At 39.3% G+C, this 25269-nt stretch overlaps 1 protein-coding gene across 2 annotated transcripts in view; it reads right to left on the reverse strand.

Moving 5' to 3' along the window:
- Positions 1-25269, reverse strand: part of RB1CC1 (RB1 inducible coiled-coil 1) — a 117765-nt gene that overhangs the window by 53157 nt on the left and 39339 nt on the right. For both annotated transcript variants that reach the window (XM_018570679.1, XM_018570678.1), the window contains exons 8-13: positions 13007-13191; positions 11176-11362; positions 9312-9393; positions 5276-5337; positions 4529-4632; positions 2403-2529 (exon numbers count right to left, since the gene is read on the reverse strand). In XM_018570679.1, the coding sequence (XP_018426181.1) occupies positions 2403-2529; positions 4529-4632; positions 5276-5337; positions 9312-9393; positions 11176-11362; positions 13007-13191 (747 nt within the window). The remainder of the gene's footprint in view (positions 1-2402; positions 2530-4528; positions 4633-5275; positions 5338-9311; positions 9394-11175; positions 11363-13006; positions 13192-25269) is intronic.

Here is a 25269-nt window from a genome sequence, read left to right on the forward strand (position 1 = left end):
ACGTTTTGTGAATACGGAGTCCTCTCAGAGTAATGCCTAATTCTATATATTTTTCAAGGAACGATATATCCCACCAGTGTTGGCTTTCCAAATTAATTTGAGTCTGTAATTTAAAAAATAATCTACGCATGTTTTGTTCGAAAATGGGGGAATGTGGTGGGGGCTGGTGGCCCTGAATGCGTTTTATCCCAGGGGGATGTCACGGTGGTATAGGCAGTTTTGAAATGTCCGGGTATGGTTTGTTACTAGGGAAAATGCATTTAAAAATGTTTTCTTTTTGAGTGAAAGACATGATGTATCCATAAAATCAATGTGCTGCTGTCACAATAACCCCTGGGTACAAAGACAGTTTGAACAAAAAATGCATGAAAGCGCACAACTGTAATATGGTCAGGTTTCTCACTTGTTAACTATATAGAAAATGGTGTGCAAAAGCTCTTCAACAGACTCTGAGTGATACATGAACAAAGATGGTGCCAACAGAGATGCTGCATTGTAGTTTTGTTTTTTCACACAGCTTGTCTAGATTTGCCTCTTCGACTTTTTTTTTTGGGGGGGGATGCTGGCACACACATGACACAATCATGTAAATCCTTTTGTTCTGTAATTCTTGGCAGTGCTCACAAATGTCTAACACAGACCAGTCTCTGCTGCAACCTCTCACCTTGTGACTTGCTATTAATTTACAATGTGGTTGTCTAACCACCGAGGGAGATAAGACTGAGGAAATTCTTACTCCTGCCTACAACAGACTGATGACAACATTTCAGCCTAGGTACAGTCACTAACTGAAGTTCAATTACAGCTTTTTAATGATAGACGGTGGAACTTTTTTGAAAAAGTATGCTGTTGCTGTATATGGTGACATGTCAGATATATACTCATGTAGACTTCTAACGTTACTGAAAGTGAACACATTAAGAGGGAGAAAGCGCCTATGCTCATGTAGTTTAATGACTGAACACATAAAATATTACACACGAAGTTGGAAGACTAAAACCCTTGTAACATGAACACACAGCTCCAGACACAGGTCATTCAAAACGTCATTGCCCTATTACACAGGTCTACCCAGCAAGTAACATGTGGTATATGTGCGGGATGACAGCAATGCATTTCCAGGGCAAACTCCTTTCAACAGAGCCTGTTGTAGGGGAACCCTGAGCAATGTGTTCATGTTACAAGCATTTCAGTCTTCTGCTTTTGTGAATAACATTTTATTAAAGTTATACTATACAAAAGTATGGTGATCACGTGGTTTAAAAGACCTCCCTGTCTTTGATGCACCTCAGCAAAGTGTAGAGAATTGCGACTGTACATGTGGAGACTCCGTAGAGATTGCCAGTTCCTGAAAATATTTTTGCTTTCTACAGAGAAACAAGTTAAACCTGAAGGGCATTTAAGCTTATGCCCAAGAATATCATATTCCACTTTATCATATTCCACTATATCATATTCCAGGAGTTCCACTTTAAGCAGGACTTGCTGTAATTAAGCAGGGATGTGAAAGGACCCTTAGATGTGCTTCAATTACTTGTCTAATAAAATGTCACAAAGTCACCAAGTTCCAACTGAAATCTCAAACAGGCTTGCCTTCTATGCAAACAAATTCATGTAAAAGAAAGGGTCGCAGATGGGGTTATATATAGGGGTGAGTTCAGAATGGACATATCCAGTGCAACAATGTTCACTTCTAGCCCAAAGAGATAGTTGTACAAGTACTGCTGCCCTTCTTATGCTATGTAGACAAAAAGCACAACTGAGCTTCTATTACTATACAACTGTACTAAAAATAGTTCATATGTATTTCATATAGATTAGCATATTTGAGCACAGCTTATGTTAAGCAGATACTGTGCTTAAAGTAAATGTAAATCCAATTACTAAAATCTTACACATGCTATGCTTTAACATGGTAATGTAATGTCAAAAGTAACTTTTAATATTTTTAAATCAGCAACTTTAAAATAATACTTGGTGTCCTGCCATGAAGGTTCTTGTACAGGCAATTCCTATTCTAGGGCTACAACGCTCTGTCCTTGTCTCCCAGTTGTGCTCCTGTGCTCCCTATATGCCCAACAGTATTCCCATGGAGGTTACAAGTGCCTTTTTTAACATACTTTACACATGTATGGTTCCACTGTTATCACCATCAGAAAACTGACCCTGAGAAATGCCACATAGCCATCACTAGATTGGATGCATGTAAACAGGATGTAAGAGATAAGCAGCTCTGATGCAAATAAAAAAAGGTGAAAACGAGTATTTCCCCAAGAAGAAATAGCAATTGTTTATAATTTTAGCAAGCAATGACATTAGTCATTATTTAAGGGTTATATACTTTAAACTGTCGGCTTTATTACACTACAAATACATGTCACATGTATTCCAAAATACTACACCTTTTGTTCATTTAACAGATCTGTAATAGTCTGAGACATTTCATCCAAACTTTGTGCAGCTTTCACCAGGTTGTGGAGAGCACGGACATGCTGGTGCAGAGGCTCAAAATCACAAAGTAAGGGTACCCTGAGGGGAAAAACACAAAAGATAACCTTACTTCCTTGTGTACAAGAACATTACAAAAATAGATTCCACATTTAGTCCCCATTCACACCAGGGCGTTTGTAACTCTTATTTGTCAGCACGGAAAATCTCCGCACAAGGCCTGTGAAACATGCGCCTCTTTTTGGGGAGATCAGTGCGATGTGACCTTTTTCTTATTCCTAATCGTGCTGATCTGCCCAAAAAATAACCTTGTGTACCTTTTTCCAGCGACCGGCTTTTTTCTCAGTGCAACAGTGTGCTGAGATGTGAACAGGGACTATAGAACTCGATAGGATTTTTGTGCTGAGCTTTTCTGTTCTGAAAAATACAAGCTACAAACGCCCTGGTGTGCACGGGGATTTAAAGTTATCTTTTTAGAAGCTATAAAAGAAGCTACTCATTAGCAATATATGAGGACATCATTATTACTGTGCATGTAATCTGTTTTAAAAGCAAAAATATAGTATCCCTTTGTAGCTGACACATTGCTGCTAAGAGAAGTTACTTTTTTAATCAGTGTAAGCATAAACATTTAAACAATGTTATGAAACACCACTGTACTCAAAATAAGAATGCCCAACTTCATTCTCAGCACGTTTACCAAGACAAAACAATTCTAAAAACATGTGTTCCATTGCTTATCCATAATTTATGGTCATCAATTTCCTATTAATCACAAGTGCTTGTTAGTGGAGAGAAACAAACACGATCAAAATCTTGCCAAAGTCAGTGATTAAATGCCTTTATTGAGCTTTATAATGAATGGACAATTGCATTAATCCCCAAGAGACTTTGCTAGGTAAAATTATTGGAGTTGAAATAGGAATGAACACTGACGAAACAGTAATTTTTTTTCACTATTCTAAAGTGATATGGGATTCAACTTGGTCTGCACAATATTTCAAATTTCAGACATTGTATGTGCTGAGTTTGAATGCAGCCTTAATTTAATAAGATTTATTTTCATCCAGGTCACCACCTGCTTGTTCCGATGACTCACTGTTGCAGCAATATGAAATGTCAATATGAATAGGAGTATGAAAAATGGACTATATTTTGAAAAGAAGCATGAAGTACAAATTTAGGGATTTTTGAAATGTCTGAATCTTGTTAGGTTTTTTTGAAGCAGGCTCCTACAGTAGTTTATTTTCTGAGGGAGAGAGTAAAACTACAAGAGGGGCTTTGAAGGAGGAAACCAATAAAAGCTGGGCCCTATACTAAAAGTATAAAAGTGACACACGAAATCCATAAAAAGAGTTGGGGGAGTGGAGTTAGAACCAAAAGTATAAACTGACACAGAAAATCTATAAAAAGAGTTGGAGAAGTGAAGTTGGAGTGACAGAAGTTCAGCGCAAAAAACAAAAATATATTTTCCTAAGACTAAGTGGTACCTAAAATGAAAAAAGTTACAAGCTTAGTTATAAGTGCCAAGTTAAGGAGTAATTAGCTACCTTCATAACGATATATATAATAGTAATTACACTCATATAAGTAACTATCTCAGTCTGTGTGTGATCCATAAGTGCCTCTATACCTACTTAGGATTTGTATGGATATTCTTGTGGATAAGTACCCAGGCATTTACCTTACAAATAGTGAGGTGCCTACCCCTGGATCTCTCTCTCCCTCCCTCCCTCCCAACCCCTGACCTAAACAATACCTCCCTACACAGATCTGTACTTACGGAGATCCGACAGGGTCCCACTATTGAATACATCTAGCACTGCAATGCTCCCTTGGCAGGGCACACCTGCATATTACAGCCCTATAGACTTCAATGGGGCTGTCTCCCAGCCGGGAGATAGAAGTGGTCAGGAGAGGGAGACTTGCAGCACTTGATGTGATTGTCCCTCGGGTCTGCGAAGGGCAAGAGTGGGATCATTAGGTCAGGAGAATAATTGTAATAAGTGCACTTACACTTTAAGCACGATTATGATTCCAAAACAAGATAAACAAGAAATATGAAAAGTCAAGACATTACCTGAGGAAAAGTTGCACTTCTGGAGGACAAAGTGACTGCAAAAACTGGAGGTCATTTACAGATATATCAGGAAGCTCACTATCAAATTTCCTTGGCTTTCGAGTCTAAATAAGACAAAACAAATCCAAAATAAAATGTATTGAGATTATTATATAGACATTGGTTAGATATGACCTACCTTCCAGTAGTATATTAGAGAATAAATAAATAATTAAAAAAAATAACACAAATTTATGATAAGCTTTTCAATTCTAGGTCTGCTCAGGTGTGTTAGAGTTAGTACCATTTATTGGCTTATGCAATGGGCTGAAAACAAAAGCTTTCAAAACAATTAGTACTCAATCTGAGAAACACACACCAAAAGCAAAAGCTTGTTGTTCACTTCCAAACACATATAAGTGGTATTGGGTTCAGTGTGAATGCAAAGAATACATTTGTATTTCTTGTTCTGTGTACAGCTGTAAGGTTCACAGAGTCAGTAATTTATTATGGCTGACAAACATGCCAAAGTGCTTGGTAAATTAACGTTTCCAAATTACTAAGGTAACCAATAACTGTTATGACTAACACCAAACTATATGAAAGGAGAGACTAAGTAAAAGACAATGGGTAGGCAACTTTGGAACTCCAGCTGTGGTGAAACAACGAACATCATCATGTTCTGCCTCTGGGAGTCATGTCTTGTAGTTCGAAAACAGCTGGAGTATCAAAGTTGCCTAGCTTTGTAATAGACAGTGTTGTACATACACAGAAAGATGAAGGCCAAGAGTCAAGTCCTCGAAAGAGACGATTTCTTAAATAAGATTTCCCTGTAAAGAAAGAAAATTAATTAGAAAATACTGAATAAATCTGATGCCATGGACACATAAATAAAGATCTGTACAGTTTACAAATGCTTATACATCTCAAATGGCTTTTAAAACATCAAATGGCAAGTTAAAAGGAGAACTATGAGATGAGTGATTTCCACTCACCTCATAGTTCTAGCCGACCTGTGACAATGAGATTGTCACAGGTCGGCTCAGTAGATCGGGAGGTGAGCGAACACATACCAGGTTCGCTCACCTCTCGATCCTGTCACGGCTCTCTGCCGTGACAGGGGGAGGGGCTGGATTCCCCTCTCCACGCTCCGATCTGCCAGCACTGACTGGCGGAACGGACAGGGGAGGGGGCGGGTACAGCTGGCTCTGCCTCTAGATAGGCAGAGCCAGCTGTCACTCACGCAGCTGGGCGGATCCCATCATCTACGTCGGGATCTGCTCCGGTGTCTCAGTATATCGTGAGCTATACTGAGCTTAGGGTAACGGGAGGACGCTAGTTTGTGTCCTTCCATTACCCTAAGGAGAACTATGGGGAAAAACACTGACCCCATAGTTCTTCTTTAAATACAAACATGACAAGCAGAACACAGGCAGTTTTTTTATGGTTTTTAATGATGGTTTGAAATGTAATCAGTGTGTGTTACATCTATGATACAGCTTTGATGGAAAGGTTCCTTGATATCGTGAACTCCCCGTGGCTGTTTGATATGCAAATAAAGACCATTAAAGGGTTCCTGGGGCTGGACACTGATCAAAAGGAGATCTGCTAGACTGTCATGTCCTGGGGCAAGCCCGACCCCCTGCTGGTATTTACTGTCCACACCTTTGTCAGCAAGGCATATATGCTGGGATGGGGGTAGGGGCATATGATGGAACCTTCTTCCTGTGTGACACTAATCTAGCTGACCAGCAAGACCTTTGGACAAGACAAGTCTTTCTGAACTCTGCAATCAAGAATGTGATTCGCTGAAACCTGCTGGAGAGGCGTGTCCTGAGAGCAGAGAAAAACCCATGGCATGTGTGACTGAGAGAGAGAGAGAATGGTGTAGCTAGCTGGAGGATCCTTAACCTCAATTCCTATCCCCAATTCCCCTTTCAAATTCCCTTAATTGTAATTATAATGTATGTATATTCCTATTTGTAAATAAACCCGACACTTATTTAAAGATTCAGTTGTTCATCAGTAATTTAAGGCACCCCCAAATCAGAGCACATTCTACAGTGTGCAGCATTGGATATTGATATCAAACCTCCTACTCCCATAATGCTCCAGTTTTGTTAGTAAACAATAGCAGGAGTGAATATTAAGAACAAAGGGGAGGGACCTGTGTCTCTTAATGTTCTACCACATGAAGAACCTTACCGCCGAAGATGGCATCAGAGGACGCCTGAACATCCACCTGGCTGAACCTAATGTGTGAACAGAAGACCAGGTGGCAGCCTTGCAAATCAGGGAAATAGATGTCTGGCCCTGAAAACCCCAAGAAGCACTAACTGATCTAGTGAAGCCTGCTTTCACAAGGAGAGGTGGAACTTTGACCTTAAATCCATAAGCCAGAATGATGAGCTTCCAAATCCACCAGTATATAGTGGAATGAGAAGCAGGTTGCCCTTTGCGGGGACCTACAGGAGTGACAAAAAAGTGTCAGATTGTCTGAAAGAAACTGTATCCAACAGTTAGACTTGAACAGCACATACCACATCCAGCCAGCGGAGGGAAACCTCTATCGCAATGTCCTCTACAGGAACAGTCAATGTCCTGTTAAGACATGAGATGGCTGAATCCACAATAGGGGTGGCCCACTTTTTAAGGGACCCCTCCTCAATAAGGTATTGCTGTCAAAATGATTAGGAGGAGTCAAACATCTTTCAGGGTTAGGCCAGTCACTGTACAAAACTGTTGTAAAAAATGAGTACACAGGACAAGATTTAAGAAGCTGGGGGCTTTTAAGGGAACCCAGGCTGGTAACCTTAGGTGTGGCTAACAGGTTGTTCCAGGTCAAGGCACATGCACACTACATCAATAAGGACCATAACAGTATCCTTAAATCTGAACTCCAGTTTACCCTTTTTCCCTCACTTGTAGCCTGTGTTGAAATGGAGTACTCTCAATTCCCTGCAAACCTGCATTTCTACAGCATAGCCCTTTAAATCTGCAGCAGCTATCTTGAGCTTGCCTTCATTTCCTGTCTCAACAATCTGCATCATGAATCAATCACTTCTCCCCCGATCCGTACTGTCGTTGGCCCCCCTCTCACAGTTATTTGCTTTCTCTGCCATCAATCATTTTATTCCCAAGCTCTAGGAGAGCATCTTAGGCAGAGTCCAGTACACAGGGGCACATTACACATCTAGGTATGGCCTCAAAACTATGCCGAGGATCAGGCGATCCAGAAAACTGCAAAATGAGCCCCAGTGGCTCTAAAGCAGGGGTCTCAAACCTCCGGCCCTCCAGCTGTGGTGAAACTACAAATCCCATGATGCATCTCTCTTTGGGAGTCATGTCTGTGGCTGTGAGAATCTTGCAATGCCTCATGGGATTTGTAGTTCCACCACAGCTGGAGGGCCGGAGGTTTGAGACCCCTGCTCTAAAGCATCTGAAGACAATTGCTAAAAGAAAAAAAAATCTTGATTAAAAAAAGGTAGAAATGGTTTGCGGAGAAGACGTCTATTCTCCTAAACACACCAGCAAAAAACTGAGGTATGCTGGGAATAGGAGAGGTTATAATGACTATGTTTGCCAGTGTTCAGTCTCTTGGAGGCAGCTGCATATAACCAAATGCACTTGAAAAGTCCTGTATCCTTTAATGCATGATTAAGTAAAGCCTCTTTAGGACTTTTCTATGTGATTATTTGCTAAATTGATAGCTAGTTTTAATAAAAGGTTTTAATTTTTTGTAAAGAAGATAAAAGAATATGGTTATAGGAAAACATCCTCCACTTTTCATGATGATGTTTTCTTATTTATAGTTGCATTACTGCTGAGTTTTGGCTACATGAATAGTAGAAGATCTCACAAGGTGGTTGAAGTTCCAGTTGTAATTTGATTTTGCAAAACCCATCCAAGACATTATTTAAAACCTTGATTTTTGATAACATATGGGTGGAAATGCAAATGTAAAATGGTGCCCCCATCTCATTACCCTCTATAGATCCTTTATTTCACTGACCAATATAAGGCATGGAAGGCAGAGATGGGTGGGGCAGAACTTAAATATGGGTATGTGATGGGTGGCGGGCTGAATCAACAATTGGCTTTTTGTTATAACTCTTGGAGATACCAATGGTGTCCGTCCCAGCATTCTTTCTGTGTCCGTCACATTTAACTAGGTCATAATAATAGAGTCATAATCTAATAAGATATTCGCTCACTATAACTGCTAATTCTACACTATGTACAATCTGTCAGGAGAAAGTGGCATAATAATATGGATTTGTAATAGGAGCAGCAGTCGACTGGAACAGTGAATTATGGTGGGATCTCTTGCTACTAATGTTCTCAAAAGCTTTAGAAAACCAATATGTTGAAATGTTGACACCGGCAACCTGGCAACCCGGCAACAATGAAATAACAGTGCTTAGTAGATTTGACGTTTAACTTTGTTTTTTGTCCCCAGGCATATAATCCTGTTTTTTGTCCCCAGAAAAAAAAAAATAGTACATTTCAAGTATATTCCAGCATAAATTAACTACAATCCTAGTGTTAAAACTGTTTCTTTCATGTTTAAAAAGTGTCTAATCACAGAGGTTAGCTGCCAGCAACCACTGTGATTGGCTCCTTGCCTCCGTTCCATGGTGTGCAGCTGCTGATAACAGCCATATAATCATAGAGCTATACTACATACTGGGAGCATGCTCTGAAAAATTGATGAATTCAATACATGATGTACAAACGTGAAAATGAGAGTCAGTGCTGTGAGTCGTTGAGAGGGGCTACATAATAAATATTATACATTACTTACTAAACAATTTCCCAAATGTTTCCCTTTTTGCCTTTTCATTTTCATAAAGCGATTTTCCATCTTTTACTAGAGCATTTGCCCACTGTTAAAGAAGCATACAGAATGGTTACAATGTCAGGCTTCAATCTTTTTACTTAACAAATATAAAATACATTTCTTTCTACTACAGCATATAAAATATCTATTTATAGCAATAGTTATTTAGTTAAGTATTAAGATGATGTCACACTGTTGGAGAGAATCCATACTATACAGCCCCTCCTGAATATGGACATCTATATGCTGCACTTTCTGGCCAATACGTGCCCTCTGATTGAATAGGGATCACGTTGGGGACGGGTTAACCTTGAGTTGAAGAAGTAGAGTCTTAATAGCATGTATTTGAGATAGGGACCTTAGATTGTAAGTTCCTTGAGGGCAGGGACTGATGTGAATGTGCAGTATGTAAGGTGCTATATAAATACCTGTAATAAATATATAAATAAATACATGAAATAATTAAATACTGAAAGCAATATAAAATTGTTTTTGGAAAAAGGAAGAAGTAGCAGGTGTCATGGGAATTCACTTGGGCTGTGCGCACAAATCTCCGTTGCGCTAAGAGGTACGCTTTCGGCATCAAGGTGCGCCAAGCACAAATAATTCCGTTGCGCTTAAAGGAGAACTATGGGGTTAGGGCTTTTCCACATAGTTCTCCTAAGGGTAACGGGAGAACACAAACTTGCGTCCTCCCATCATCCTAAGCTCAGTATATATACTGAGACGCCGCAGCTGAAACGGATCCCGACAATTATGTCTGGATCCGCCCAGCTGCATGAGTGACAGCTGGCTCTGCCTATCACTTAATTTTTGAAAGTCAGAATGGAAAAAAAGATTCACTTATAAAAGTTCCTTTCCTAGTCTGCGCCATTTAGGGGTGATAGTGCTGTGCGAACGGCATTCAAACTATTATAAATTAACCACTAAGATTAATGTTCTCTGCTTTTCCTGTATTTTTAAAAGTGTCTGTGAATTGTGCTAATGCTTGCCATACATATATTTTGTCAGATTCTTTTCCTTAGATTCAATTAGTGAGTATCCAAGATGGTATAAATGAAACAATTGTGTTACTCAACAAGATGTCACCTAACCAGCTTAAAATAATAACTAAACATCTAATTCCCATGGTACAAGTTATTATCTAAAGAAAAATGTATAACAATTATAGTGAAGCCTGTTTCATATATGGCGAACGGTTCTTAGTTGTGCGGCTCCTACAGTTTACTATATCATATAAAAACCTGACTGATAACACATATGAGCCCTTGGAGTCTGTTCTAATCAGAGGGCAACCAGACAATAGTACTGTGCATATCTCTGCTACATGCAAGTGTTTATCTGTGTACCTTCTCTGAATTTCTAAGTGAAGCCACTGCTGCACATTTTACATGTAAATGGTATAGCTTCATACTCTACACTGATGCACTTAATAGTTCCACATTCAAATACTTGGCTCTTGTCTTTCACTGAAAATTAGTTTAACCTACCCAACACTTAACCCATCCTATCCATAACATTTAACTTATTTCTTATAAAGACCATAAACTTCCACCAAAAGTTAAGCAAGCTTTAACCCATGCCATTCCCCCAAGCCAAAAGACATAACATAACCCCCTAAAGTTAGCCCAACCTAAACCCCTAAAATTATCCTAACCTATAAAATCAGCCTTAAAACTAATGACTATTCTTCTAAATACTTTATTCAGTGCCAGGAGAAAATGCTCAATAGTCTTATTTCAAAAGCATGGTGCACTTACTGTAGATTCTGGAGCCAGAAGGAAAGACTCCATTTTCCTTGTCACAAATAAAGACTTTTACCACTCACCTCTCTGTAGTGTTTTACAAACATTTTCCTCCTGACGACCTCAACCACCGCCAAGCAATACATTTGAGGAACTGTACTCAACGCCTCAACTATTTTGACCCTTTCAAGAAGCTCCATTAAAAGTCGGAACAAAGCCTGAATTTTTTCCCCATCTTGGTCAGCATGCAGCATTACAAAGCAGCACCACCTGGAAAGCAAGAAAGACTTCAGTCACAAGATCTATCCATACACAAGTTTTTCTTCAATTTCTGAGCAAGTCTGTGTAACAAGAGGCTTCACTAGGCTCTACACATACATTGTTTATTTAACCATTGTAATAAGGCTGACATAAGACAGAAATGTAATTCACCCCTAAAAGAGCACCCATAACTTTAGGGTTTAATAGTGGATTTGGATGAATATATTATTGTGGATGCAAAAAAAAAAGGTAGGCACCAGAGCACTCAAACAATTCCTGCTTCTCTATTGACCACCTAAAATGAGCATGTTCATCCTAATGACACCATGAATAGAGATGTTTATTAACAACCACTCAGACGACATGGCTCCAAATCAGATAAGCTTTTATTGCTACATATGCAGGGGGACTGATGTTTGAGACACCACAGATGTCACTTCCCCTGCATATGTAGCAATAAATGCTTATCTGATTTGGAGCTATCCCACCTGAGTGATCATCAGTTTTCCCCACACATCCATACATCAATCAAATGGCACATACTCTTGCTATACTGCTCTACATGTTTACTGGCAGCCAACAAACTGGTAAAGTATATCTAAATCCAAACCTTTTTTTCCAGGACAAATAGAGAGGGTTAATAAGACCCCACAAAGATGCTAACCCTTCCATATGCCATCCAAGACATTAAAACAAGTTTTTCCTTTAAAAACACATGTAATTAAAAAAATAAAAAAAACTCTATCCTTTGTGGTAAACCTCTTTAACCTGTATAAAATATTTTTGCATACTGTGCAAGTTATATTTTTAATAAGGCAGGTTTTATGTTGGTATAAAAAACAATTAGGGAATTTATGTGAACAGAAACCTGTATTATACATATAACAATCATTGCAATACATTACAACCACCAAGACACAGAAAAGGGGTGCATAAAATACCAATATATAGTAATTTAACACATTTATGTATTAGTACCAATATAACATATGACATAATAAGAAGGCAGTAAAAGGAAAAAAAGTAGACATTTAAGAGTGTGGCCGTAAATGCAGTTAGAAGTGAAATCCACCATGTACTTCATAACAGAATGTTTCCCACTTTTTAATGACACCTTTAACCACAGTTACATTGTTTATTATATTTAATACTGTTATTAAATAAGTAAAGTTCATGATACTAAATATTAATTTAAAATGGCATCAAGTAAACTGTGCAAAAAATAAGAACACCCTTGGCCTCAGAAGCTGGTATTACCCCCTTACTTCTTGTAGTTTTTTTGCAATGCCTAGCAGTCTCTGACATTGACTCTTATTCTTTTTACTATTCTTCCGTTCCTGTGATACAGATATAAGATATATTTACCGATTCCTCCCCTCGCTATCCTGAATCCTCCCCACTGTCCAAGACCATCCTGCCTGTCACTTAATCCTCCCCTGGGGGCTTGCAGTATTGCTCCCCTCGGTACAGGCTGGGGAAGAGAAGTGGGGATTGGAGGTTTGAAGCGACTATGAGTGTATGGCAAAATTAAGTTGTACTTTAAAAACTGACGTTTGATAAAAAGCAAAAAGTAAGCTGTCAAAACAGCACACAACGGCATAAATAAAGGAACAGTAAGCAAGATGAATGTAATACTTCTAGAAACAGACTTACTTTAGTCGAACTTGTAAATTGTTGGCAAGCTCCTGTTTGGCAGTGGTACATTTCTGCTTGATGTCCAGCAGTTTTCTGTGGTTTGTTAACATAATCATTAATTGATTTGCATGGCTCAAACACAAATCTGGTAACACGGAGGGGTCCTTCAAGTTTTCAGCCCGCTTCTGATTGGCTAAAAATCCCTAAAGTAAAACAATGTTACAAGGTTTTCTTTAGACTAAAACAACACATAAATGGTACAAAAAGTAGGAAATGTGGTATGAAAGAGGTCAAAAGTAGTAAAAATCAAACAAAGGTTGAAACATAGGTAAAAATACTATGCCGGATGTCTGTGCTTACCCAAAGTGCATAGACCACTACCAGCTTCAATATAACTATCTTGACAATATTTAAATCACAAACACCAAAAATATACAGCGCTGAATTAAAAAAAACAAAAACAAAACTATAATCCCTTCTATATCACATGCCATGTGTACACAAATCCATTACCATTTCTATTCCCCTTTCAATGCCTTAAATCAATGTGCATCAAATCATGAAACAGAAAATTTTATAAAATAACATAGTGCACAAATATGTCCTAAGTGCCCAGTATTATGAAATATAAAGTGGCCTTGGCTGTTCCTGATGATGTTTATGATGGGCGAGTTTGAACACACAAACAAGCATCTGCACTTGGAGCACTTGGATTGAGCTTGGGGTAACTAGTGCAGGTTTAGAGCACTATATTCGTGAGTACATAAGTTGTTTTTTTTTAAGCTATTTTAAAATAAAAGGTATTTTATACTATGAGCTTCTCTTTTCACACTCTATGTACTGGATGGTTGATTGTGTGGTGGTACTAAAGAGGAAGTACGGAGTGCTCTCTTTTTTGGATATTACCCAGGTGTTGTTTTAAGGGGTCATACGGCAGCGGGTAAGTGGCTTGCCAAAAGGGTTGGGATTGGACAGAGGAAGACACTTTGGTGGAAGTTCACATGGTCACTTTGGGGTCTATTCACTAAGCTGCCGAAGGATCTAGCTTCAGTAGAACCGAAGGGGTGCTGTACGGGCTATTCACTATAGCCTGCACAGCTCCCAAACGTGGCCGAGCGGCTCAGTCGAGCCGAACGCTAAAAGCCGAAGCTGGACGAGCGGCCGCCCGACAGCCTGATTCTGACAGCTGGGCGGAGCCAGCCGTGATGTTATGGCTGGCTCAGGCCAGACGGCAGCAGAGCCACCGGACAATAGAAAACGATTGGGCGCGGCTAGCTGTCACTGCTAGCTCCACCCAATCGTTTGATTTACTTTTTAAACTTTTTAAACAATTTTTCTGTTCTGCTGGGTCCCTCTGAGGGACCCAGCAGAACAGCCAAGCCGAATGCCGCAGAGCTATTCACTCACTGCTGTGCGGCATCTATAAGAATAGGCCGAACAGCAGTGAGTAGCCTGCCGGAGGTTCGGCTCAGCCGATCCAGATGTTGGATCGGCTGAGTCGAACTCCTTCTGCCCTTAGGGTTGGCCGAACATGGTGAAAAAAAAAGAAAAAGCAGTGTTTCTCTCCAGAGCGCTCGGGAGAGTTTTCTGTCTTTTTTGACGGCAGCAGAGTTGCCGGACAATAGGAAACTATTGGGCGGAGCTAGCTGTCACTGCTAGCTCCGCACAATCGTTTTCTAGCCGAACATGCTGAGCATGTTCGGCCGACCCGAAGCCATGCGAAGCAAGACGATGTACGGCTGATTTCAGCCGATATACGTCTGAAATCAGCCGTACCAGCATGAAGTGAAGTGTTCGGCTCACTTCATTTGGGGTCGGTTGTTCACTCGGCTGCCCTCGGCAGCTTAGTGAATAGACCCGTTTGTGTTTGAAGTGGAATTGTTCACAACCAAGGACACTTTATATTTAATAATATTGGACAGGCAGAAAATATTTGTACACTGTATATTTTTTTATTAGATTTTCTGTTTCATGTTTTTATGCACATTGGTTTAAGGCACTGATGGGGGTATAGAATTGGTAATGGTAAGTGTGTACACATGATTTCCGATAAAGAAGTGGAGGGTTTAATTTTTATATATTTTTATTTTAAAAATCTAGTGCTGTATGTTTTTGTTGTGTTTGTCATACATAGGTAAGCAACATAAATAAAAGCAAAAAGAAAGTTATTTATAGCACCAGAAATGCTATGGATTGAGTTAATTGATTTCCAACTGTTCAGAATATATAATATCAAGAATAACAACTGGTGACCAAGCCTTAGTATAAACCTACCACAAACTCAAACAATTTAACCTAAGATAAAAAAAAAAATACATAAGCAGCGGTGACCTTGAGAGAAAATCACATGTCAACGCAATCAACAAATCCAAAAGATATAGGCAGCTGAATTTAAATTAGAATCTCAGATTTCCCTTCATTTGGTCTTGCAGCCTCCTACCTTGGTCTTTCTGTTGATCCTTTAATATGAATGGAGGCCTTGAGGTGCAGGAGGAAGGAGCTAAGCTTGACTATAGAGGATAACAGGTCTGTATATCGCATCAGATATATATCTCTAGTTCATTTAGACATGCAGTTTTCACAGAAGGTAACTTCTGGCTATGCCTTTATTCAACACACAAACTCGCATATCAAATGACACAATGAGTGGTTACTTTGTGTACCACTTACAGTTTATTGTACTGAGTGAAAATAGTTGTGGGCTTAAAAAAAATAAATCATACACTATATTCAACCAGGCTGAACTATCTAACAATTTGTCGAATGTCCAGTGCAAGCATTTCAATAAAGCATTCTTCCTTATTTCAAAATATTTCACTTTTAAGTGTGGCATCTATTTAGTCTATGATAAACCCAGGATATCATTTGCTTTTGTGTAGTTTCAGTGTTGGGTTGGTGAATGCATCCACTGCTGCAATACAGTCTATTTTAATGCCAATTCTTTTAAAAGATGGAAAAAAGGAAAAGGTGATTTTTGTTTTTTAGCTAGGATACTTTACAAGAAGCAAACTATGTGTCTGAAAATATTAAATCGCTATATATCACTCTCATTCTGAAAATTATATTTGTTGCTAAATACTAAAACAAATCTGCATTTGAAATTTCCAATTTTAAAGTTTGCAGTTGTTGAACAGCCGGGAGCTCTGAAGAGCAGTAACGTCACAGCAAAGAGAGAGAGCAAAGGCTCGAGGTCACAAAACTGTTTTCCTTTCATGTAACAATGCAGGCATTCTTTATCTGTCACAGTAAGTCTAGACATCTTCTCACGAAAACTCACACAATGACTCGTAATTTTTAGTGGCAGTGAAAGTGATTAAAATTAACTCCAGATAAATTTACATATTTTACACCTGAAACATGAGAATGCCTAAACATTTGTAATTGCAACAATTTTCTGGCCGATGTCCTTTACTTTCATTTAAAATGTGCTAAAATGTGCATTGATCAAGTGTACAAAAAAATTGGCTCTGGCAGTATGTATGTCTTTCTCTTGTGTTATTTCAAGAAGTCTAATTAGCCCTCCTAGTTGTTATGTTGGTGCTACATATTGAGTAGTCTCTATGTTTTTGTTTTTTTTGTATATTCTTTATTTCAAGATTTTTCAATACAATATACATAGCAATAGGAAATAGAAAAAAAAGGGTATTAGAAAAAACACACCTGGAAACATACCACAGTACAATTAGGAGCATATAAAAGTAAAGGGACCTGAGGATGGAAAGATCTTCCCCTACAAAGATCAGCTCAAGGAGAACCTCCTATAAGTGCTCCCAGGAAGGGCCCCAGGGCTGAGTGAATCAATCATCGTTGACCTATGTCTGGAGGAGATTATACGTCTCTATGTTTTAGAGAAAAGGAAAGGGAATTGGTTTGTGTAGTTTAGCAACCACTAGGTCTGACACCACTCAAAGATGCTGTGTGTTGTCAGCCTATGAGAGAATGGAGTGCATTTCTGGCAGATCAACATATACTGTTTTGTACTGTTAGGTCTTTCAATGAATAAAACATTGGGAAATGTACATGCATTGAACATGTACTGATTTTTTTAATTTTGCCCTGACATATACTGTACATTGAAACCTTGGTTCTCAACTGGTGGGGCTTGACCCAAAAGTGGGTCGTGACCCCGCGTTTAGTGGGTCACTGCATGCCTTCTACTTTTCTAGGTGAGAGGCTCTTCAGCCTTCCCCTAGCACAGCACTGTCAGTTCTCGCACCGAGCAGCCATTTCAAATATGCTGCCCGGCGCCAAGTGTCAGCTTGAGGTGTGATGGCATGGGGCTATAGCCGTGAGGGAGCTCCATCCATACATGCAATGTTTACAGCTCCCTAACGTGTCCTGTAGAGGTGCCTGGACCGAATTGACATTACATTCTGGCTCCCGGAACCACTAAAGGCGCGCATGGGAGTTGTACAAGCAATGCACATATGGATAAAGCTCCATCACAGCACAGCAGCCCACACTGGACCCCAGCCTGAGGATCCACTTCAGTTCTCATAAGATAGGGAGACTGAGTGTATCTTAAAAAAAAAAAAAAATGTTTTTGGAGTGTATATGTGTGTCTGAGAATGTCTTCAAGTGTGTGAGATTGTGCTTGTGGTTATATGTGTCTGTCAGTGGTTTTGAGGGCCGGTTCACACTAGTACAGTCCCATGCGATTAACACAAATGTACCACGCAATCGCACCTACCATGCGTTGAGTTGTGGGAGGTGCGTTGCATTGCTATTCGTTTGAATGGCATCCCAAACCTACCTCCCACCCGCAGTTTCATCACCTTTACTGGAATGCACGGTACCACAATGCTGTGCGTTCTATTGCAGTGCGACTGGGGTCGCGCCTTAATGATTGAGGACAAATGTGGGCCCTGAGGTTACACAGGTTGAGAACCACTTCTTTAAAACACATGATTCAAGCCACCAGCAGCCACAAAGGAAATTAAGTATCAGTTATGGCTTGCATATACCTTTACTGTAAACCAAGGAACAATTTGTTTGGTGCGAAACAATGGGAATATGCATGGCCAACAATGGCTAGCATGAGGAAAGAAGATTCAGGGAATGCACTCTATATCTCTCATATAAAGTATATTGAATACACACCATCATTTGATTTATATTGTACTGGTCATGAAGCTGACTAGCAACAAGTTCAGCACAATGCTATCTGTAACATAAACCACGCAGTGGGATCTCGCATCAAATCCAGCTATGGTAATATAGTTCACAGGGAAGACAGCAGATGGAACCTTGTCCAAGTACATGACAGACCTTATTTTCTATACTATTCTACAGAGAAAATGTACCAAGCACCTTCTATGTGCTCACATAAACATCAAAGTAGAATTCCACAACAAAATCTACACATCAATAATGTGGTTTAAGTCCTAGCCTCAGATCTTATATATAAGATCTATTTTCCATTGTAAGAACATGAAAGTATGCAGGAGCATGTCCTGTACCTGGAAGCATCATTTGTGTATCATCTGACACTGTCAAATTGATGTTTTTTCAAACAATCTATTCTGTAGACAAGATTCTTACTGTGGAATGATCTTTCATTTGAAAAATTTGGCAAGCCGTTTCTGTTTATGGGTAGCACAAGAAATGCTGATTTGTTCCCACAGATTACTGTACTATGGCCTTAAAATAGTAAGTCAAAATACAGATATTTCACTTACTGTTTTCCTGAATCACCGCACCAGGAAGATACATTGGTGAGATCTTACCATAAGCAATTTTCTGCCACCTCAGGTGACAGAGAATCACTCCTTTTGTCACAACTAAAGGAGTTTCAGTTCTCTTGTTGCACTCCCAGAGCAACCCTAAAGTGGAATATAGTTATGCAATCCAGCACATCAGGTACTTTTCCAGTTTTGCTGATTCCAGGAAAGGTGCTCCAATATGTAGGGACTTCCTTGATTAGGTGGCTTGAGGGCCTCCACCTCCTAAGCCCCACTATTGGCCAGTGCATTTGACCATTGCAATTATGCTTCAATAGCAAAGTGTATTTCCACTTACGTGGCCAAATTTGGATATCTATTTTATATTTGTTACATGTTCCCATTCACGTAGCATAAGATAAAAAATATTTAACAAATGCTTCATGCAGCTTAAATTGCTTTTACTTGGGAGTTACAGATTCTACTTGCTTTTCCTTCTTTGTAATGTTAGGAGGGGCTGTGAGGGGTTAAAGGATTACAACCCTGACTTATGCATTCAATTGTTAATGAAGGTGGATTTTGTGTGATGCCAGCACTCTAGCAGGATAGAATATTCAATTTCTGGGTTACTTTAAAAAGAACCTCTGATGAAGGAAACACCAATGATGCCGTTGATGACCCTTGTTCAAAAAATGTTGATTGTGCAGACCATCTGCTTTCACCACCGGATCAGCATGAGAGTCAGACAGATAACATTTTTAGAACTTAGTGGACTGGGAATAGAAGTACTTATTACTACTTTCTTCCAAGAGAAAGAATGAGAATGCAATGGCTATAGCAACCCTTAGGAAGCCAGCTGCAGTGGTCTTTACAGTAGGATGCCCAGGTTATTTATAGTTACATCGTATTTGAGGTTGAATAAAAACACAGGTCCATCAAGTTTAACCTTTGTGTGTCTGTGTGTGATTGTGCACGTGTGTGTGTGTGTGTGTGTGTGTGTGTACACGAGTCCCTGTGTGACGTTGTTTTAAGTGTACCAGTACCCCTGTATGTTACAGTCTCTGAGGAAGTTATCTAAATGCTGCTGCTGCTGATACCATTTATGGTGGCAGCGGGTTCCAGACTCCAAACTGAAAAAGAGCCCCTACGCCCCTTGTGGTTAAATCTTTTCTCCACCAGTTTTCGGTGGTGGCTTCTAGTCTTTGTTATGGAGTTTACTGTAAAATGTTTGTTGCTGATGTTGCCATCACCACTTAAAATTTTGTACATCAAAATCATGTCCTCTTTTAAGCTCCTCACTTATGACATGGACAGGTCAAGCAATCTACCAACAACTACCCAAAATGGTAATAACAGCTGGATGGGAAGGCCATTTCAACAAGATCTACGTTCCATTAAAAAAAGTGTGTCCACAAGAACTCTATGAAGTGAATTTTCCATTATTTATGTATCCAGTTACAGGAACATAGAGTATCTGCAAAACTTTATTCAGCAATACCACCTGCTGGACAAAGCTGACAATCTCATAAGCATTCCAGTGCCCATGCAGAGATCGTAATCCCTAAAGTTTGTGACAGAGTCAGTTGTTTACATACTTCTAGCGCTCACTGTAAAAATGATCATATTACGTCGTGCCTAATGGAAAATAATCAAAATACTTTCCACCTGTGATTTATCAAGTTGAGCCAAGGCAGAAGATCATATAGCAGTTATTTGTGCATGGCCTTGTGCCAAGTAGCTACTGCTTATTTTCAGTTCCATCCATACACTTAAATGTTATTTTCTACTACTTAACTAAAATAGTGACACTCGTTTCCAAAGGTTAACAATGTTATGTGAAATGCATGTACCAACCATCAAAAAAAGGCAAGCTTTAGATTCAAATAAGCCGTGATTTATTTATTTTTGTTTTCTTTAAATTACTTATTGAAAGGCAAAAAGGCAGGAACTGCATAATAGAAGGCTTTGTGAGAGATATAAAAGTTTATGCTCTCCACCCTCTCAAGTTGCTTAAAGCAGACCAAATTTTGACTTTAAAGGCCAGCTCACACCATATGCGCTGGGTAGCCTTGCCCATGGCAGGCTGAACGCATAGAACTATTTGCTATGAAGTCAGTTTACACCACTGCTGTTCAGAAGTTTTACTTAGCATCACTGCTCACTTGTCATTTACCACGTCCAACCTACTTCACTCAGTCACCACTACAACACTATGTACAATGTCTGTTTACATAGGGAAAGGTCCAGCTGAATCATGGGGGAACCTTTTTTTCCTCAGACTGGACTCGAGTATGAGAAGAACTTGCAGCTTCCCATGTGGCCTCTTCTAGCTTTATCACCAGTCAGTAATTCAGCATCACCACATAACTGGTTAACTGTCCAATGGCAGGTAGCACTGGAAGCTGTAAAGCTAAACCAAGAATAAATGGAGTCAACTTTCTGACTGTACAGTGTGGCAAACACATGAGAAGCACAAGACTGTCTGAACATAAATACAAATGCAATGCCAGACACGTTAGTACACATGTACTGTATGTATTTCAGTTGTGTATTTAGCACATCAAAGTACACTGATGAAATACCAATAAGGGAGTAGTTTTACATGCAAAAAGATTTGACATTTGACAGCCTTGACATTTCCACAGCTTTGTCAGTTAGCAAAGCCAAAAGGGTGACACCAATTCCTACGTTATTACAGTTATGAAAAACAGCAGTATCCTTTCTGCACCCCCAGCCTGCTGATAGGACAGTGAAGGAGCAGCAACATTATCCCTCGGTTCACTCTACACTCTCCTCCTTTCAGCTTGCTTCCTGGCACCCACTGCTACCACTACCTCTCCCAGTCTGAGTGCTACTGTGCTGGGCTTAAATAAGGCTGATACCGAGTCAAATGCAGCTAAAAAGCTGTATTTACAAAAACATTTACATAATTATTTATTAATGAATGCATAGCCACATTAATTTGTGTGTTTTATATCTGCCTGGAGTTTAGCTTTAAGTCTGTAGTATGTATAAGACTGCTTCATACATCAGGGCAACATACTCAGTTAATGCACAAAGCATGAAATGAGATAAAGCACAGTGAAGTGAACGCAAATATCAAATCATGTGCAAAAGTAGCTTCTTTTTTTGTCTAACCCTTTGCACATGATTAGTTTTGGATAGACCAGGGAAAGATTAGCTCTCTCAGGTTTTATTACCATCAAGCTCTCCATTAGAGAGGAAAAGTCTGTATCAGGGAAACAGACAACAATAAATAGCTGATAAAGGTTCTGCAATTCCCCAACTCAACTAAAAAAAAAAAAAAATATCTTTCTGTCTGTGTTGCTGTTAGAGAGATTTCTGGGGACAACCTTTTTAAGGAATCACAGAGAGTTAGACAGCAGTAAAACCTGACCGGAGTTCTAATCTATCCTCACACTATTCAAAATAAAAAAAAATGGCTTTATATACATTTTCATTAACCCCCATTTCACTCTTAGGACCCTTTCATGCGGGCAGCCTGTCAGTTTTTCAGGTGGACCTATTTGCTAGTCTCTGGCTAGGTCCAGAAAAACAAACGGTCCATTTTGACGGACCTGATCTTGCCGAATTGGAAGTATTCTGATGTAAACGGACACATGTCCGTTTACATTCGAGTCCCTATAGACCGACACGGGGTTCAGCAAAAATTGGACGGACATGGATGTCACAGCGGTAACATCCAATCCGTACTGCTTCTGAGCAGGAGAGGATCCGTGCGCTAATCAGCCCAATCGAAAGGGCCGTTAAGTAAATAAGACCCTATTGTTTTTTTATAAAACATTTTGTTTTTCCAAGGCTTTACAACAGATTGTGGACAATGTGGACAACCTGTGGACAAACTGTTCTGTAAGTTGTTTTTTTTTGTGAATTCAGGTATACAGACAGACAATGCCAAAGCCACAGGCCTGTACTATACCTGCTAATCTCAGCTGGTGGTTTGATTTAATGTCTGTATGTTCCTTAAAATGATATACACCCTAATAAGCACAGAGGCTGCACTATAATAAAATGTAAGACACCACTTTATCCTTATAAAGTTATTGGAAATACAAATTCTCAGCAATTACATTCATCTGTTTTCATTATCAGGCAACAGAAGTCTAAATCATATTAAAAAAGTTAAATATTTAATGTCAAGGAAAAATAAAATGAATGGTTGTCTAAACGAATAAGAAGTACGATGAGTAATACAGTAAACATTTAATACAGCTCATACATCATGATTTGACGTCACTGAAGGATAATCTAGGTGCACTTTACTCTTTTTGACTGAATTCTTACATTATCCTGTTCTAGAATAGATTTATTTATTATACAGGGCTCCTTGTTTGATGAATTTATAGTGTGACAGAGGGAGGGAGCTACCACTTACTGCCAGTAACATAGAAAAATTGAATAATTGAATGATCTGTAATTTAAATGTGCATCAATCCGTGTTCAGAAAAGAACAGACAGCAGCTTGCTTTGGATAACCTGCTATTCCAACTTGAATTAAAATCAAGTCTAAATAGTTTACTATAAAATATAGAATGTTATGCATTATTATTATTATTAGATGTTTGTATGCCAGGCTGAAAAGATCCCAGTTATCAATTTGCTACCTCCAATATCATAGTTACACAGCTGATAAAGTTGAAAAAAGACACAGCTCCATCAAGTTCCAGGCGGTATGTGTGTGAGTATGTGTTAAATGTGTTTGAAAAACAGTCCTACAAGCATATGCCAATTTGCAGTAAGAGGATATTCTTTTTTCTCTCTTTGTCTCCCTCCTGACCCAATATTGGCAATCAGATAAATCACTGAATAAACCTCCCTTCAAATTAAAGAATTCCCATAGCCCTTCATATGCTTTCTATGGATTGGTGACCAAAACTGAACTGCATATTGAAGACAAGGCCGATCAGTGTTTTAAACAGATTAAGAACTATGGGTTTATCTCTTGAATATATGCCTTTTTTAATAGAAGAGAGTATTCTGCTAGCTTTGTAAGTTGTAGATCCGCAATGCATGCTGTTGCTTATCTATTGTTCAACAAGGACACCCAAATCCTTTTCCTTATATGATTTACCCAGATGAGCCCTATGTTACTTGCATATTTCTAACACTCAAGTGCATAACTTTACACTTTACATGCAAAGTGAGTAAGCAGAAGAAAAATCTAAATCAAATCAATATTTGGTGTGACGGCCCTTTGGCTCCAAACCAGCATCACTTCTTATACTTGTACAAATTAGAGTAAGGTGTATGATTAACCAATTATATCAAGCAGGTGCTAATGATCATCAATTTTATATTAACGTTGAAACACAGTCTAAACTGAAACAGAAACAGCTGTGTAGGAAGCGTAAAACGGGGTGAGGAACAGCCAAACTCTGCTACTAAGGTGAGGTTGTGGAAGACAGTTTCATGTCACAGGTCATACACAATGGCAAGACTCAGCACAGCAACAAGACACAAGGTAGTTATACTGGTCTACAAGGGCTCTCCCAGGCAAATATTTCAAAGCAGACTGGGATTTCAAGATGTGCTGTTCAAGCTCCTTTCAAGAAGCACAAAGAAATGGGCAACGTTGAGGACTGTAGACGCAGTGGTCGGCCAAGGAAACTTAATGCAGCAGATGAAAGACACATCATGCTTACTTCCTTTTCTCATTGGAAGAAATCCAGCAGTGCATTCAGCATCAACTTGGCGGAAACCAGTGGGACCCAGGTACACCCATTTGCCACCTGGAGAAGTCTGGCCAGAAGTGGTGTTCATGGAAGAATTGCAGCTAAAAAGCCATACTTCAGACATGGAAACATGGCTAAGCGACTCAACTATGCACGAAAACATAAGAACTGGGTTGCAGAAAAATGGCAGCAGGTGCTCTGGACTGATGAGTCAAAATTTAACATATTTGGCTGTAGCAGGAGGTAGTTTGTTCGCCGAAGGGCTGGAGAGCAATAATGAGCCTCTGAAGTCAACAGTGAAGCATGGTGGAGGTTCTTTGCATGTCTGGGGCTGCATTTCTGCCAACGGAGTTGGAGATTTGGTCAGGATCAATGGTGTCCGAAATGCTGACAAATACTAGCAGATATTTAACCATTACGCCATACCATTAGGGAGGCGTGTGATTGGCTCCAAACTTATTCTGCAGCAGGACAATGACCCCAAACATACAGCCAATGTCATTAAGAACTATCTTCAGTATAAAGAAGAACAAGGAGTCCTGGAATTGATGGTTTGGCCCCCACAGTGCCCTGATCTCAACATCAACTCTGTCTGGGATTACATGAAGAGACAGAAGGATTTGAGGCAGCCTACATCCAGATTTGTGGTTAGTTCTCCATGATGTTTGGGACAACCTACCTGCCGAGTTCCTTTAAAAACTGTGTTCAAGTGTACCTAGAAGAATTGAAGCTGCTTTGAAGGAAAAGGTGGTCACACCAAATATTGATTTAATTTGGATATATCTTCTGTTCATTTACTTTCCATTTTGTTAATTGATAAAAAAGAAACTAATAACACTTTAATTTCTGAAAGCATTCTTACTTTACAACATTTCTTCACACCTGTCTAAAACCTTTTTCATAGTACTGTATATCTACAACTTAAAAG

The sequence above is a fragment of the Nanorana parkeri genome, unplaced genomic scaffold (assembly GCF_000935625.1).
Source record: "Nanorana parkeri isolate BGI_ZX_2015 unplaced genomic scaffold, ASM93562v1 scaffold1571, whole genome shotgun sequence".
NCBI lineage: Eukaryota > Metazoa > Chordata > Amphibia > Anura > Dicroglossidae > Nanorana > Nanorana parkeri.